The sequence below is a fragment of the Dendroctonus ponderosae genome, unplaced genomic scaffold (assembly GCF_020466585.1).
Source record: "Dendroctonus ponderosae isolate FM_Combo_2020 unplaced genomic scaffold, Dpon_F_20191213v2 Dpon_F_20191213_4, whole genome shotgun sequence".
NCBI lineage: Eukaryota > Metazoa > Arthropoda > Insecta > Coleoptera > Curculionidae > Dendroctonus > Dendroctonus ponderosae.
Genome location: NW_026018611.1, coordinates 13040221 through 13059476, shown reverse-complemented (window position 1 = coordinate 13059476; position 19256 = coordinate 13040221). Strand labels below are relative to the sequence as shown.

Below are 19256 nucleotides of genomic sequence, written 5' to 3'. Positions count from 1 at the left end.
GCATTTCTCAGCTCAGTTTCAGGAAATTAAAAACAGCAGAGCAACTTTAGCATTTGTCAAAAATCCTCTTGGTGCTTCGATAACCGAGTTGATTTTTCCAGGTTGAAAAAACCAGGAGATATGGCGCTCTAAATTCGAACGTCTTTGTGTTGAACTGGAAATATTGGAGAAGAAAAATTGTGATCTTAGTTCACAACATAAGTGGTCTGCTTTGAATGACCTGGAAAAGAAGACTTGATGATTTTCAACGCTTGGAATGGTATTACGGCTCTTACATTCAGCTGAAAAAGCTCGCGTTTGCTTTTTATCTCCATTTTCGATTCTACATATAAATGCAAACAATCTGTTTCAAGCATGAACATTATCAAGCGTAAACTGAGAAGTCGTCTCATTGATGAGAACTTAAAAATTAAAGACATCTTAAAGAGAAAATTAAAAATAACAACATCCAAACCTGACTTACTTAAACTTTTCAAGGAACATGCCGGCACATCGTTCGCATTAATAAATATTTACTAAGTACGAAATTTAGTTTTATTTAGTGTACTACTTATTCAGTGTAATAAAAGCTTACTAAAAAAGCAAATTTAGCTTCCAATTTTTTTTATTGTTGTAATATTTATTTTTGGCTCTTTACCTAATAAATTTGTTGACCACTAGTCTAGGGCAAGGTGGAAGGGACTAGGCCGAGCGGTCGTTCCCTGAGAAGATGGTCTGACCAAATAAACTGATGCACAAGCGTTAGAGAACATGCCCGCTAAATAATATGATTTTGCATTATAAGCTATATTCGTTAAACGCCCCGCTAGGAAAAAGGTTGCTTAATACAGATAATGCTTATACGGTTTAATAAAATAAAATTGATTAATTTTGCCAAACGGCTACAGATGTTTAGACAAAAGTTTTCCGACGATAACTACTGCGAATGTGGGAAAAGATTTTGCAATAAAAGCTGAATTTTTGTTTTTTTAATTCAGTAAGTGCCTACTAACGTGTCAATAGATGTTTTTAACGAAAAAAATTATACTCTGCGACTTTTCATAAAATAAAACAAATTTTTGAATTTTTCATTCCTTTTGAAAGAAAAAGTTTGTTTAAATTTATCTGTGCAACTCAGCGTTCTGATCGAATTGGTCCAATGGCCTGCTGTATCTTAATCCACTGGACTTTTACGTGTAGGCTCAAGCAAAAGATTAAGTTTATTCTACGCCTGTTTTAACCAAAGATGATTTAAGATTACGAATTTAGCAAGTCCGCAATAATATGCGGCAAAATCCCAACCAATTATTAGCTGCAGTAAATTCATTACTAGACTATGTCGAAAATGTATTGGAGTGAGTAGACCACATTTTGTACAATTTCTTTATTTTTTTTTGTTGTGATACATCACCGATTCTAATTGTAATTTTTTGCAACCAGCTGTAAACCAGGTTTATATTTTACTTGAAAACGGGACGTTGTACAAATGAAACAAATCAGGAAATTTGGAGTTTATTTCAAAATGTGCTCCCGCATTGCCAGGTATCGCATGCAAAATGTTGGTTAAATATATGCAGTCGTTTGGCAAACAATTAATAAATGTTATTTCTTAAATTCAAACTTAGATATCCGGTATCTTTTTTACGAATCAATTCTCAAGTTTAGATTACAATGCAAACTCTTATAAAGCTCCATTATGAAATTAAGTTTCGCATTTTCATTTTACTTTTTATTTTCGCTTGTTACTCTAAATAGCAAACATTCGTTAGTTTCCAAAAAATGATCGTTGTTAAAGCTGCGTTATTTTCATATTTATAATCCCAAATAATTAAATTTCAATTACCATATATGTACATGTTCGAACGGTGACGAGCAATTGCATAGGTTGAGATAATTTGAAGCTCTTTAATGACCTGCGAATTAAGATTTGCTTGTCAAAAATAGTTTAAAGAGCATATAGAGCAAGACCTTGTCTTTAGAAATGATGTTTTTGACAAATTACAGTTTTCCAATTTTGATAATAATAATATTGGCTTAGTTTTTCACCTATAATATATGGCATCATGAGCATACTGATTTGGTATATGATTTTGAACATTTATTAATAGTATTAGTCGAACAAAACAAATTGAATAAATCGTTTTAAAAATAAATTAGTGCTGATTCAATTTTCAAAATGCCATTTTTCTGAAAGTTTGTTTAATTATCATCTATATTATGCCTCGATAGATCATCTTTTCTCACTCGTCCGCTATCGATTAGCGATTTCGCTTTCAGTTCAAAAATTATTCAAAAACTAAAATGTTTTCTTGTTCTTTCGTTTAGTTTTTCTAAGGTTTTTAAGAAACCAAATTCGGTTTTCAGCTGTTATGTCTAAGCAGCACTAAATTTTATAACCTGAATGCAAGATTCAAAATCCGTTTCATAAAGGAAACAAAATTACCAAGGAACCTGAAAGAATAATTGATCTTGGTAATAATGTACGACAGTTGGAGTTAATTTTTGAAAAACTTGTCTAATATGCAGACCGTACAGGTACTATGATTCAATTACTTGATGTCTGAAATGTTGTTTTCAGGACTACTGGCAGTCCTCAAGCAAAATCGCCGGCAGGAAGCAGCGCGGGGGCTTTAGTGCCTCCGGAGGCACGTACCCCCACAGCCCCCAACAAAGCCTTGCAGAATGTCAAGGGCGAGCACCCGTCGGTAAGCCAACCTGGCCAGGATGTAAGCATGATTATTGTCTTTTTGCTAGTTTGTTAAGTGTCAACGGTTGAACTAAATTACCGATCGTAACAGTCCATATCCACCTCAAATTCAGCACTTTTAGTAATGCCCTTAACGGTTTTGATTAATTTGTTGCAAAAGGCCTGCCAATTGTAATCTCGCAAGCCACTAATCATTCTAGCAACTAGTTCTCTTGCAAACAGAAATGCGGGATCGAGCCTAATGAAAAATGTAAAATGGACGTTTCGTTGGTTATCGCCAACCGCATGTTATGGAGTCTCCATTCGCTTAATGCCAGTTTGAAATAAAATGAAACATGCACGTTGGCAGGCTTTGTTAGAGTGCAACAGTGACGATTTTCATAGTGCACAATATCAGGTCTATAGTGCCAATCAATTCCGGAATTTAGTTCACCCGAGTAGAATTTTACAATATCAGGAACACTGTTTTGGAAGAGGCATTGCATTTAAGTCGGTAAACCTGGGCCTTTATTCTTGATTTGCGGTTTTACGTTAAAGTTGCCCAAGAAGGTTATTGGGTATTAGAAATCCAGTTTGAAATTTAAATATAAATGGTCCTCCAAAAATAATGAATGGTATGTAAAAATGCTGTTAATTAAAGGGAACACTCGATACTCAAGCGGATTAAAAATGCGCAACATTAATAAAATTTCTCGTTGGAGTTTAATTTTCCTAAATATCACCCCTTAAGAATACAACTTTAACATTAATATTTAGTTATGAGTTTTTTAAATCAACGGTCCTTTGGCAGACCAGTAGGTAGTATAGATTAAGATTACAATTAAAACAGTGCACAATTTATTTCCGCTTCTTCAGTTTTCTATTTGGAACAGCTACATTTATACAACACTTTGCAGATATTATTATTTGCAAGTATGTAAGCGACACGGAATTTTTGTGGTTACTTTTTAAATTGTGGGCCTTAAAACTAAACCGTATAACGACGGAGTTAATGTCCACTTTTAACTCCACCTTCCGTATTGGGTAGGGCGTAAATCCGTCATGATAGACCTACATACATAAGCAGACTGTTGGGTTTTACACGCAAATTGATTCTTCTGCAATATAACAAGTTCACTGATTAAACTGTGCAGTAGCTGAGCAGTTGATTGCTGAAGTGATATTGAAAAAACTTAAAGACTGTGAGCAGATTTTTCTCGATATCGAATTTTGTACGTGAAAGGAAATAAGTCTTATAAAACAAAAATAAACGTTGTTTTATAGACATCCGTAAAATTAAGAGCAAAATTTCGGTTTTAGTTTTTGCTAGGACTGTAGTATAAAATCTTGACAGAATTGGACTGGAACTTTATTACAAATTTGCAACAAAGTTAAAAACATTGAAAATTAGGAACCCGTTCAATTAGTTAGTCATTGACCGTTTTTCTACCCTTATTTTTCGCGAAACCTACAAAGTTATATCATTATAAATAATTTTCCTTTTATCCCAAATCCCATTTGCATAATTAGTGGAAAACTTTTCGCGACATTTCCATTAAAACTCCGATGACGTTAGAGCTTCTACATATTTCCCCCCAAAAAATTTATACTTAATCTTATAAAATAAATGTTTTAAATTTGGATGAATATTTCATGAAGCAAATGTCAATTTTTTGGCTTTGAAGCCAACGAAGGTGCTTTGTTTGCTTTCTCAAATTCAGTAGTTATAAAGTGGACGTAAGTTTTTGTAGAGGACTTTCGGGATTTCAGGGTATATTTAATTTTTTTTAAGTGTTCAAAGGGGTATGTAAAGTGTAATTCATCGAGCTAAATTATATGAAACTTATGGGACTAGTTAAAAGATGCTTAAAGATTCTAAAGATAAACAGTAATATAGAAGGTTAATTTTAATTAATTGAAAATTTTCCCATTTTAAATAATAGATATCTCATATTTCAGTATTAAAATTAATTTTAATTAAGTTTCTATTTACTTTTTTTCCACAATACGTATAATGCAAAAATATCTCTGGAATGGGTAAATGTGCTACTTATTATTCATTATGCTATCTTCGATACGTTTTATGGGAAAATATATTACTCTATTATATTCGTTCCCGATATGTTAATGTTTATAAACAGTTTGATTTATTTGGCTATTGTACGTTTCCACTGGCTTCAAAAAAGTCGGACTATACAACAATAGACAAAATGTATTTCAATTGCTGTAGACTGAGTGAAATATGCATCATTGAATTTGTATTGAATAGATCTATTTATATATTTAAAACTCCTATACTCGCTGCGCGATAAAAAATGAAAATGTTTAAATCACTTTCCCCAATACCTTCATCATTCGTTTTGGACCATGGATTTTAAATAATATTATTTTTTCCCAAACGTTTGTAACTCGAAAAATTGTTTCATATAAAAGTTGTTGACGTACAAGGTGCGCACATTTTAAAAATATCTTATATGATACAGAGTGACTCAAAAAAGCGAAGCAAGATCATAGTGGTTTTTTTAAATAGCGCTACCCATTTTTCATTAGCTCATGGAATGCAGCTTGAAACGCTACATATGCACCTAAAATTGTTTTTTTCTTACTTGCGACGTTGGCAGATTATCGCCATTTTAGTAATGCCAATTTTGCTTAATAACATGGTATCTAAAAATTAATTGTAGAAGCAATAAAAAGGAGTTAAAGGTACAAAAAAATGAGTCTTGCCAATCACCACAGATCCGTTAAGAATTATATTGAACCAAAATATCAATTCATTGTACAGGGTGTTGTGGACTTCAAACTAAAACTTAACGTAACGCAATAAAACTTTTGTTTTTAAAATGGAACTACCTGTATATTAATACGTCATTAGATAGGCAATTTACAAAATTACAAATTTGCATTTACACTTTAAGATGTGAAATCAACCGTTTTTAAATTATACTTGATTTTACATAAAAGTTTCAAAAAGTTGCTACATTTTGTAAGGTGGCTATGGAAGGCAATAAATAAGTGTCACTTTGACCTTCCCTCGCTTTTCTGAGACACTTGGTATCATATAAGATATTTTGAAAATGTTCGCACTTTGTGCGTCAACAACTTTTATATGAAACTATTTTTCAACACCAACGGAAATAATGGGCTCTCTCGCACTAAAAAACCACCCTGTATGTAAAAAAATGTTTAGCGATAAAACGGGTCAGATTTTGGATGACAGAATTTTAGTCAAAATGGATTTTACTTGGTTAGTACTGCTTTATATCGTTTTCAACGCATTTTGACAAATTATTATTGCAGACAGATTCTCCGGTTAGTGCAGTATATAAAAAATGAGTATGAGAGTGGACTGGTTACGGCGTTAGCTTTCCTACGCCTAAACGCACTTTATATATTTAACAATTATACGGTTCATTTACACGACTTATATATATATAATATATTCACCAAACTTATTTTCATCATAAACATATCTAGTACAGCACCCTGAAGAATGACCGCTCCCCTGAGAGCATGTCCAAGGCGAATATGGAATTATCCATATCAGTGGATGCTATAATATATCTCTGCTCACGACATAGCTGTAGTTGTTCAAGAATAAATTTCAAGTTTTTCCTTAAAAACCTTTTCCACCAAACAGATTAGGTTGATCAATGCAATACCAGGAACAAATGATTGGTGTAGACAATAGAAAGTAGTGGACCCAATAGTCGTGCCTGGAAAACGTCCGACTTGCTTGCAGCAGTTTTTCAAATATTGCATTCTATCGTCGTTGTATGAAATGCAATATGATGGATCTTTAGCTGCACAAGCAAGAACTCAAAGAAGTCTTGGAAACGCTTTCGGCTCTCCGGAGAAGTTAGCAGGATACTACAACTATAACGACAAAATCCGTGTGCTTCCTTTCTCAGAAATAAAAAATTCACAAAAAATCCAAAAGTGCACTAGCAAATACTAAGGAGGTAAATTGAAGAAGCCACTTACGCCCAGGCACCTGTAACACACGATGGAGAGAAAAAGTGAAGGCAAGGAATAATTTTCTACCTGTGCACCAGAATTGCAGGGGATACCAGGGCTAGCAATAAGCTTAAATGAGTAGAAGTTCAATAAAATCGGTACATGCAAAAAAATGTGATCTTGCAATGAATAAAAGCACACGCTAGGTGTCCGCTAGGTATGATTGAAAGAGACACCCTAAAAATATATCGTATCATCGAATATAGTATTTTCTACCTATTTATTTATTTTATATAAGTATTTATTATTTGTAAATTATATCCACATAACACAAAGATGACCTGCGGCCTCCAATATTTAGTCCCCAAAATCGACGATTCTGGCTAAATCATGGATAATGTTCCTAATAACAATGGGCAATCTCTATAAACAATGGAAGAATCAGGGACTCAACTCGGGGCTACTGAAGAAAATAATGCCTGAACCCCTGATGGAATTAAATAGAAAGGGACAAGGATCTGTTTATTTCTAATTGCCCTTTCCCATGTGAAGATTAATACATCGCGAGATCAAATCCCAGGGTTTCAACTCCGATCGACTCATAATGCGATCAGATATTAAAAGCGTGTGCACGATGGAAGTTTAATTTATAGTAGATAGGTTAACTAGGATAAAGCAAGGTTGTTGCTTTTTGAAAGTCGTGCATTTAGTGGGTGTTTCTGAACATGGTGGAATAAGGTTTAAAATATTATTAGTCGGATATAATCAGACGGCTTCGTTTGACAACTTAGGGCAATACACCTTGCTACAAAGTTTTAGAGAAACAATGCAAAATATATTGTAACTCATTCGGAACTTCTGACATTAATGATTTTCTTGTTAGCTAAGACTTCAAGCGATGCAGATAAGCTTTGCCTTTGTTCCGGGTCATTCACATATGTGGTGTACCCCTGGGGTTTGTCCGTTTTCTATTTTTTACTTTTTGTAATAAGCAAAGCGCAAATATGCATTTTTCCCTTAATTTTCAGTCACTAATTACTGTTAACTTTAAAATTTCAGAGCAGAACTTTCGGCTTAATGCKCTATAGATCATATTTGTCCACACGCCGTTGCATCACTTCGGTCCACCACAGTGGTCGATAATTTTTTTTTTTTATTCTATTTATTAAAGTACATGTCTGSCAAAGACATTAGATAGACGATGTCAGATCATTCATCAATYTCGAATTATTTAGGAATGGCACTGATTTGAATGGGCAGAAATAAAAGTACTTACAAAGTAGGGAATTGTGACAACTCTGTTAAAGTTATGGTAGAAGAGGAATACCATGCTGCTGCATGATTCATGATTAATCATGCTGCTGCATAATTGGTCGCCGTTTGTATAATGCTTTCAATTTAAGCATTATGGAATTTTGAAGATATGAAAAATGCAGTACACGAGTTTCCCTTTTTAAAAACGGGAAAACGTCCTCTTAAACACCAGAAAAGTAACTTTATCGAGATTCAAGAATGGGAACGCTGTGTAAAAACAAATAAATCATTCGAAAGCCCATGGTCGTATCACAAAATGAGAAGAAAGGACTTTACCAATCTTCAAACGCTCACCGGTTACTAACTATATGAAAGAACCCTCTGACTGAATTTATTGAACACAAATCTCCTTAAGGAGCTGATGACATTTTTGGAAAACCCAGTCAGCCAACGTTTTTACGAGCAGCGTTGGGGACAAATAATATTCGCAAAACTACTGCGGATGACAGATGTGAGATTGAAATCGGCGAAAGAGGATCATAGCGAAGGCTGCGATGAGTGAATAAGTATAATTGATAAATACTAATATATTTTTTAGCATAATCTTACTGATTTTATAAATAAAAATCTTGATAGCAACTTGATTACTTCTTATACCTGATCAAATTACTGAAAATCTCCAAAAGAACCAAACCAGTCTAAACGATTTTCGCTTTTTTTTTAAACATTGTTTTTTTTAATTAGTGACTTAATGTTTATATTCGCTAGAAACAAACCTGTTTACAAACCACGGCCATTCGTATAACTAACGGCTTTAAAATAAATGGACTGTTTCGTTTCCTGAATATTTTGTCTTTTAGAGTATTTGGTTTTTGTGAGAAACCAGTCAATTACAGACATTGTACCTAATTGTACCTACATTATTTGCTTTAAATTCAAAATGCTATAACAACAACGGAAAATTTCCAATCACGTAAGCTCGTTTCAATAGCAGTCAAATATGACTCTTGGCTTGCCAAATTTACATGAATTATGCCACTGGCCACTGCTTGTAAATGTTCAAGAGGAATAGGGGGTAGGAAAATTCAGGCCGATTTTGCTGCAAACGAAACCACGTGGCACAATTTCTTCTAAGTGTAACAGTTTACCAATTTTATATATATGACTTATTAATAATAAAATCACCAGAAATCGCCCAGTTTACGAGTTCAACCAGTGTACTTCTTCTTCTTTGTCTTATTTTAAGACTATGTCCGTTTTTTTTTAGAGCTGTAACCTAAGTTGTGACTCCGATGCCCATCTTTCGAACCATCTCTTGGGGGTTTTCTGGAGGTCTACGGTTGGTTGGCTTCTCCTCTTTTGCAATTTTGGGTAGTCGATTATTATCATTCTTCAGTCATTCAGCCATTCTCTCGTCACGGTCCGTACATGCTCGTCTTTTTATTCTGGACCATCTTACTATTTCAAAATAACCAAGTACAAATCAAAATACAGTCTTAGGTACTGTTTTACTGTTTTCCTGACGTTTTTTGTAGATTTTGGGTACTCATTTATATAATATTGACTACCGAGCCGGCAGACGTCCACATACTGTGAACCATCGTTGATTCCGTGGAAAAATTTACACGAATGTATGTTTATGTATACCTATGTACATATTTAATCGGAAGTTTCTATCAATGAGTCTTTAAGGCCCGCCGGACAATGAAAATGTATAATGTAAAGAGCTTGTATGCTTAAAAGAATCCTCTTGTTGGAGTTATTTGATTCTGGATTCCTTTACAATTTATACCATTTACATAAAGTATGTTAACAAGTAATTTTTAGTACCCCGTATTGCCCTTAACCTTCACTAAATATTCATGGATGCTCTGGTTAAATGTAAATATGTAATGTATTGGCGGTGTATGATCTTTTTCCTGGATCATTTCTAATTGAACTGATTGCTGCTCACGCCCTGACATGTCCATCAGCAGGTATAACACACATCACAGTCACCTAAGTTTAATTTTTCGCAAAAGTGCGTGACTGACTTTCGGAGCCGTTTACCGCAATTCTAATTAATCACAAATATGCGTCGTACCGTAATCTATTTTTATTCAAACAATGTGTTAATCATGTTTTGTCTTCTGATGCAAAAGGTTTAATGGATACGTTTTGAATTTATATATGCTGTAGGAACATGGTGAAAAATACAATGACGATGTATGAGTATTCTCTATAGAGCTATTTTGCTTTGAATCAAATTACATGATGGATCAAGTAAAATTAATATGTCCATTACAATTCTTGCTTAAGATTATTTTTAACTAGTTCATAGTTCCTATCCACTACTGAAACGTTACTAGTATACTAGACACAGTGCAGTGATTAAAATTGGGGACATTAATTCAAAGGTGTTGTGTGGGGGTATTTAGGGAGTATGACAATTAGTAAAAAATTATTCCCAGTAGAAGCTGGAATTCAGCAAGAACCAAATTAATTCTCAAATCAATAATGCCGGTATTTCATGATTTGTAGCATCGTCATAATTTTCAAAGAACTGCAAAGAACATATCTCTTCATAAACGTTCCATAACATTTTTACCTTCACAAGGTCACTATCAAAATTAATATTAAGATCCAGATGGCTGTTTTATGTTTATAACAAAGGTTTCAATTTGCACAGTTGATTAGAGGGTACAAGATGGACTATACGAAGATTGATCGGTAAACACTTTTATCGGTCACTTCTGCTTGTTGAAAAGAATCAATTTGTGTGGAATACAGAAACAACACAGTGAAGTAACGTGGTGCACAATTGTTGAACTTTATCTTCCCATTTGGTTCAACAAGAATCATAGGGGATGTATCAGAAATCAGCCGTTTCTCGTAACAAATTTACTTGGAACTCAAGTTTAATCAAATTCAATCAAAAAATGTTATCTCTCAAATGATTTTACATTTTGTCATCTCAAAGATCAGCCCCGTATCTGTATAGCTTCGAATACGTTTTTTCATGTGCGGAAACGACACTGTTGCTTAATTTACTTTTTAGTTTTTTTAATACATTAATAATGATTTATTCTTTTTGCTTATTATTTCTTTGTTTATTATCTACAATAATCCCATCACAGTTAAAGCAAGCTGATGATCAGTACCGACGATTTGTATATTAACTTCAGACTAATTATGAAAATTATAATTTCAATTTTATTTTCAGACATGGATTTTGCGCTTGTATCAACAGAAATCGAAAAACATAATTGGTATAATCAATGCTACTGTGCATAAAACAGTGTTCCTGGTTGTGTATAACATAGATAACATCAAAGCGTAATTTATTGTATATATAACTCATTTCAACTCCATTATGTAATTGATTTTACTTCAGGCCTCTGGCGGCATACAGGTATTTAGAACACAATTATATTGGTGTGTATTTTATATCGTAATTAATGTATTATAGCGGGTATTAGTTTGCAGGTAATTCCTATAATGTTCTTCCCTTAATTCATATCAGTAACATGTTGGATTCTTCGTATATTTTCTACCGCTCTGTATAGATCAGTTCGCCGGTACTAAGTAAAACACATTTATCTGCACAATTTTTTTATAATAATTAAAAGGTTACACATAGTATCCTATACTCTACAGAATCTAAATTCCATCTTCAAACTTTGTAAGTACTTAAAATAGGTTTATAATGAAATCAAAGTGTGTAAAACCATCGCACTAAAATTGTAATTAGCATTATCTACTCTAATAGTAGTATAGACTACTAGAGACTTATTCTCTTGTATACTACTAGAGAATATGAGATATTCCTATAAGAAATAATTCAGCTGCCAACTTTCTTAACACTTTCGAAGTCATGTTTTTTTTCAAAATTTAGATAATTTTGTGGGACTCGTTTAGTAAATTAATGACTTAACTTGCTTAGTACTGTAGAATTGCAAAGTGTAATTAATCATACATTCATTATTTATTTATTATCATCAACGTAAATCACTATAACTGTTGTAACATGTTGCATTAATGAGTGTTATTGATGTAATTGTCTTTGGTCATTATGTGCTCAAATATAATTTGGTGCTTGCAAATTTCACTGAAAACGCTGATTCTGAAAACTAATTTGATTTGCATTCGCTCAATGTCAGATTTCATATTTCAAATCTTGCACATAATAATAGTTATTTTCAGTGGAATGTAAAACGTATTTGTGGTAAATCCATTTGGTGTATCTTGGTGTGGCAACAGCTGAAAATATGTATGATCGATGTGCTCTATTTGTTGAATGTTTTGATGTTTTTGTTGTGGTTTCGAGGTGCGTGCACTGAACTAATATTTACAAATTAATATGTGCACAACATGCCATCATACCGTTTCGTGGCATTTTACGAATTATGTTAAATCCCTTAGGGTTGATCTAGTCATACAGCGCATATTTGACACGTCATGTGAATGGCAGGATTTATTAGATATTCACACACGCAAATTTACCGTCCAATAAGCTGAAAACATGTTTGCATCTAACATTATAAAGGCTACGAACTAAATATTTTTCCAACAATTTTTAATTACACCTAAAATACTGATAAGTTACAGGGGATCATTTGAATTATAACAATTAAATTGAGATGATTTCCTGAAAATATGTAATTAATCCATTATAATACAAACTACTTACCAATATTTAATTATTCGCTCTTCTTAGATTTATAGTACTAAACTTTCCTGAAACGAATAAAACTCTAGTTACTAAAACTAGTTGATAATTAACTGAAAAAAATTGGTAAAGTTTTTGTTAGAGCGACTATTCGCTGCTTTCTAGGCCTGGGTAACTCAGTGAATTTTTATGAGTTAACGCAGTGCTGCGTAATTGTGTTGGTGTTCCAACCCACCGCACCGGCGCAGTAACTCAGTTCCGATGCAGGGAAAATTTTGATGACTTTTTTTACTTGTTTGCAGATATGTTAACGGTCATTTATTAATAATATTTTTTAAGTTTGTGCAAAATTTCAGAATCTTCAAGTTGTAGAAGTTACTCTTTCTCTTAAACGCTCAATTTTCTAAACTTGCACTTAACAATACTGACAATATTAAAGTATTTTCTGCAAAAAATTGTAAAATAAATTTTATTGGAACCGAGCTTCTTTTGTCGTCTTGAAATTCATTTCAAGCTTTAAACAAACTTTGAGACAAAATTTTTTGACAGAATAAATAATAATAATAATAATAAATAACAGAATAAGCGAAAGTTTATAATAAATCATAAATCATTTGGAAAACTCGTCACCCCCATCCCTTCTTAAAACGGTAGAGTTTGTTAAAAACTGTGGTGTTTTGTTTTTACTGATTTTTTCCATGCTTTACTTTCTATTCAAAAATACTCCATTTTGAACAGTTTTACTTAAAAATGACGACAATCTGGAAGTCTTTTACGCAAAAAAATTACGATTAAATTATAGCTTTGTGGCCATTTGTAGCAAGGGAATTTTACAAAACCTTTTTTAGCTTCGAATTTGGCACAAAAGCCAAATAATTTTATGTCGTTTTTTTCCAAAAGTAATTAGCATTATCTTGAAAAAAAAAACGACCAGAGCAAACGTTTTCAAAAAATTATTTAGAAAATTCGCCGCCCTCAGTGCTCTTAAGATTTCAGGTCTTTCCAGTTTTGGCAAAGTTTTTATTAAGCAATTAGTTCTACGCAAAAAACGCATTATTTCTTAGTTTTACATAAAAATACTGACAATATTCAGCTATTTTCTGTGAAAAATTATGAAATAAATTTTATTTGAATACTCGCTTCATTAACAGGCTTGTAAAAAAGATTCCAGTCGAATTTCTTGCCAAACCCTAATATTTTTTTCTGCATTGTTTACCAAATATATTTCCCCGAACAAAACAAGCGAAACTTTATAATCAATTATTTGGAAACCTCATCACCTTCGTCGCTGTGGATAATTTCGGTTTTTTAATTCCGGTTTTTTCACGTTTATGTCAATATTTCTTAACAAACCTCTGTACACAGAAAAACGCAGCTTTTCCTAACGTTTTACTGTAAAATGCTGGCGAACCCAGAGTCTTATGAAAACAAATTATTTGATCGATTTTACAAGAAAACTCATCGTCTTCGGACGCAGACGTTTGGTCTTCTTTATCGTCGTTTTCAAATATCCGTTTTACCTTTGAATTTGGGACCAAATCGAAATAAAGGTCTTTTTTAGTTATGAGTTATAACTCATTAACCGATGAGTTAAGACTCATTAACTCAGAGAACGGCAACAACTCAAAAGCGCAACTCAACACAGTGTAACCCAGGCCTACTTCTTTCCCCTAAAATATCGAATAAATTTATTTTTTAATATTAACGCAGTCTGGCAGAAAATGAAGGTGAAATAGTTTCAAAAATGCCTTGTTCAACTCCCAATGTGGAGAAAATTCTGATATAGCACTGTTTCTTCTAATTGAATTTTACTGGAAACAAGATACACTTATATGAATAAATATTTGTTAAAAAAGAAAAGCCATTTGCCCTACATTAAGTTAAAGCTACATTCATTCTCGTACTGTTTACTCAACAAATGAACAAATCAACAAATGAATAACAATTGGTATCATAATCCGTATGAATGTTCAAATATCACAGACATCTTTTCCGACTTTTTTTAGTTTTAAGTTGTATTTATTTGCATTTGTCATTTTTTTCACTTTTGCCTTTTCTTTTTTCAACTACCACAGGTAGAGTGTCAGCTTTTTCGTTTAATTTAATTGAATATCTCCTCAACTTTTTAGGGGACTATTAAGTTTTTTCCAACTGTAAAATCTTAGTTGACAAATAAGGTTTTACTTGAAAAATGTATAATTTAATTAATCCGGCAATTAGGTGTCCATGAGCCAACAGTGAAATAATCTGTTTGCGCATGTAATTTTTTTTCGAATGTACAAACAAACAAACATGTACTTCCTGGGTATTTATTTGGTGCCTGGGGTCAGTTGTTCATTGTAAAACTCATTAAATTCATGGATACTTTTAATTTGCTAAGGAATAAATGTTGAATTTAGGTTTAATTGAAATACGAAGTATTTATTCTCATTTGGAAAAAAATAATTTTATCCACGTAATATATTTTTGAGCAACTGCCGTAAAAAAATTGAATGCGACTCATATGTGTGATGAATAAGCAAATATTTCAATGTTAAATAAATTTCTTTTAATTCAGATATTATTTATTTATGCAAACGGAAAGTCAGTTTAAAAAAAACGTTAAAATTAAAATTCTTGAAAACTACTTGACTAGGAAGGAACCAAATAATATTCGTGAGCGACTGCAAAAAAATGTCTTTTAGGCGTTTGCTCATAAAATGTGGCTGAACCATTTGGTTGGGTGTTCTAAGTCTTAAATAAACCGTTAAATGTGGAATCCACATCAACAACCTGAGACAAAATGTGAAAAATAAAATAAATATTCCTCGACACATGCCCCCCTATTTTACTATCTAAAGAAAGTATTCTTCTTTGCGCTTACACTTACTTATTCAAACTTTTTGCTGATTTGCCCAAAAAGCATTTTGCTTTGCATTTGTTTTCCATTCTGTCGTTCTAACGATACTATTAAGAGCAGCTAATGCTCCGGACCCTCCTACAATCGCCTCCCTTCGGTTCATCAGACATTTTGAAACAAACTTTTCCAGTTTGTAGATGTAATTTAAAGCATAAAGGTTTTTGTCATTGTGAACAATGTGTCACCGGCGTTTCATTTCAGCAAGAATTATCATTAAGTTTTGCGTCTGATGGAAATTATATTCTATCGAGCTAAATCTGTGAGGATACGTTACTAACAGTCACAAGAAAACTTCGCTTTCAAAGCTAGTAAATCAAGATCAGTCTTTTGTTGCAATTAGTTGGTTTTGGAACTACTAGAAATCTTGGCCTTTAGTTTTAGTTAAGATTAAACAACTCTACAGTGACAATTGACCCAGAGCTATTTGACTAGAAACTTATGGAAAGTTTATACAGTTCGCAACGTGAGGCTGAAGTGCATAACATTAGTTTATTTATTTCCCGAGAGAAAATCTCGGGAAACTCGTCTAAAATCCTAACAGGTTTCTTTAATCTGAAACGAAAACGAAATCTGAAACTGTAAGTTTTTGAATAAAATTATTACTTGCGTCCGCGTGGCGAATCATCGGTTTCGAAGCAGCTTTTATTGCGAGATTTTAATTATTATACGGAAAGCTGCAGCTTCAGAACTTTATTGCAAATTGTATCTAGAGACTACGATTCCCAAACAATCACGTCCCGGTTCCATGTTGGCTCATTTTGGATTAAATTAATGCAGCTAAAGCAAACCGATGTTTCTTTTTATTGTGCTATTTTAATGAACAAAAGAACTATTCTTTGCTAATCAGATCATCTAAATTTCAATTTCCTGTTGCACCAAGACTGGTAAACTTTATCAGGAAGCTATAAATTCCTGTTTCAACGCAAGTTTGGAGACTTAATTAAATTTTCGTGATAGGACAAATTTGTAAATGCAAATATAGCTCGTGTTGCTTACTAGTTGGGCACACCTTAACCTAAAGTGCGGATTAGCGCAATCAATACGGTCGACAACATGGAGAAATTGAAGGTAGAGGTATGTTTTATATATCTTGTATTATTCTGTGTAATTTTAAGCACTTGGCCCTTCAGTGTTCAAAATATTCTGAAAACCCCACTCATTCTCAAATGCATCATTTTTGTATCAAAATTATTTATCCTGATATTCTGAAGTGCTACTTTAATGGAATTATAATCTCAATTGCTCCTAATTACTCGCGCATTTCACAAAACGGCATTGACAATAACAAATTGGAATAAAGCTCAATCAGTCATCATCGAGACCAACATCTCTTCGAATGAATGGTGATCAATCAAAGCGAGTGCTTGATGGCATTTTATTGGATGAAATGAACAATATGTGTTAAGGATTTTAGTTCTATTGGAAAAACCTCTAATATTAAAGGGAGCAATGATTGGCTTTGATAAAAAAGTATTTATTTTATGTTTATTTAACCCCATTTCAACTGCATCAAATGTTTACTGATATTTAAAATTAATCATGTTTTCATTCTCAGACACTGATTACATTTTCCTTGGAGAACGTTTTAAAAAAGATATAAAAGTTTCCATGTTAAAAGCAATCTTAAATTAAACTGCTACTATAAATCTTAAACGGAAATAATCGTACCCAATCAGCATGTTTCCACTGACCTGAATACAATCGGTTTCTCCGTTTGGGTGAATTTAATGGACCAATGAGCTACCGGCCATTTGTTTCCGTATCTGGCCATAATATTATTCCATCAATCTTCCGAAAATTACAGCTGTTATAATCGAATGGAGCATCCAGTTTTGAGATTAATTCAATATAAACTTTATGCATTGAAGAGGAATGGTCCGAGGGGAATTCGCAACTAATTATTTACAAAAATCGCGACTAGTAATGCATGATGAGCGGCTAAGAAATTGATGAATATTTCGTATTTATTTATATAAACTAAACTCATAAAAGGAGTATTTCTATTTATTTGTGAAGAGTTATGATTAATTACGTTATTTTTAGTTCACATCTTCTTCAAATTTACCTAAAGGAAATTTTTTACCTTCGACGATATAGACCACAATTCCTATAAACTATTAGGTATATCCAGAAAACGGTTTCGAATTTCCCTATAATCATTAGCGCTGCTATTTTATAAAAGGACATCGGAAAATGTTTGTCTCTAAATACGCGTTATTGAGATTTCCTAATTCTTTGAATGTTATAAGGGCAAACGCGGCTTTTTCTGGCAAACCTATCTTGATTTAGGACATTATATCAAAAATATCTCTTTCGTAGGCAATGATAATTTCGATAATCCGCCAGAACCTTCGCCATCTTTAATCTAACCAGCCATTTAAAAACTGTTTTTTTTTTAAGTTAAAAATTGAAACGAGTCGTCAATGTTCAAGGGCCTCTGAAAAATGGAATTCAGCTTAAGACAGCGGAATAATAAACCCAACAATTAAAGATTTTTGTTAGTTTTAATGTTGTTGATTGTTAGTTGTAAAGCTAACATGGCAGTAAGACAAGAATATTTTTTTTTTAAATATTACTAATAAACAATACAATAGCTCGAAAACGGGTTCGCGCCTAGCGGTTACAAAGATATGCTGTCGGTACAAAGATATACTATTTTAATATTCGTTTGAATCTATTGAATTCAAACATAATTTTTCCTTCCTTGAAGTGAAATAAATCTAATTTTCCTGAAGAAAAAATAATTTATCAAATAATTTTTAAATTTCAATATGTATCTAAATTCCTTTATTAACAAATGTTTTAATGAAATTGGAAACTCAAAATTAATACAAAGTCAAAATGAACTAATCTCAAAATTTTGTATTCTATATATTCGGGGGATTTCAGATAAAATTACACAATTAGGTGCAAATTCAATATTAGAGCCTTTCTTCAAAACTGAAAATACAATTAGTAGCAAATTTCAAAAAGAAAAATTGAAAATACAAATAACGTAATTTACAAAATTTCTTGGCCAATGTTATAAATTTCATCTAAGAGAAAGCTAAAGCCGCATTTCATAATTACCATCACATTCAATGGGATGCTTCAATAATTTAAGCAAATGAACCATGAACAGAAAATATAAAATTTAAGAAAGTGCATTCATTTTACTAAATCTAGCTATTAATGTTGCCTCAAGTTAATAGTTAATTTAATTTATTTAGATATATTGCACCTCCATGCTAATATCCGAAGTAGACTAAAGTAAACGTACCTACACCTAAACTAAATTTCATAAAAATTATTAACTAGTTTTATTCACCTTTTTTTAAGCCAACAGATTTAATTTAATGTCCAAAAATTGATAATTAAAAAAAAACGAAAAGTCAGAGCGCAGACGGAGTACGCATTCGTATTTATTTAGCATTGTACCTTTTAAGAACGATAGCAGATTTGCTATCGAAACGTCAAGAAAACTTTTCAAAATTAATTTCTTCACCAATTGAAAATTTTCTAATACAGCTTGAGCCTAAGTCTGTCGTAGAATACCCTCTAAGTGATAACTCATATTGCTTTTTAATAAATACTGACTTCATTATTGTGAAATGAGGGCAATCTTTATAACGCTGTAAGACTTGACCAAATTCTATTTTTTGGCAAAGATTTCGAGGCAAAATGCCAAAAAAAGTTGTGTTGAGATGAATCTGCCCCAACCAAATGGAACTTCTCTATATAATTTTTCTTGTCCCATCTTCTCAGATATATTCCACCGTCAGGGCTCATAATTATCAATGTATCTTTGTTTTATATCAAGAAAAGAGACCCAAAAACGAACATCTTGTACTTTT

General features: G+C 32.6%; 1 protein-coding gene across 4 annotated transcripts in view; it reads left to right on the top strand.

The window, feature by feature from the left end:
• The window catches only part of LOC109537788 (synaptotagmin-7), a 136086-nt gene that overhangs the window by 88042 nt on the left and 28788 nt on the right, over positions 1 to 19256 (top strand). For 3 of the 4 annotated variants that reach the window (XM_048665606.1, XM_048665605.1, XM_048665607.1), the window contains one exon: positions 2558 to 2705. In XM_048665606.1, coding sequence (XP_048521563.1) covers positions 2558 to 2705 — 148 coding nt within the window. The remainder of the gene's footprint in view (positions 1 to 2557; positions 2706 to 19256) is intronic. The other variant, XM_048665608.1, reaches the window with a different exon arrangement.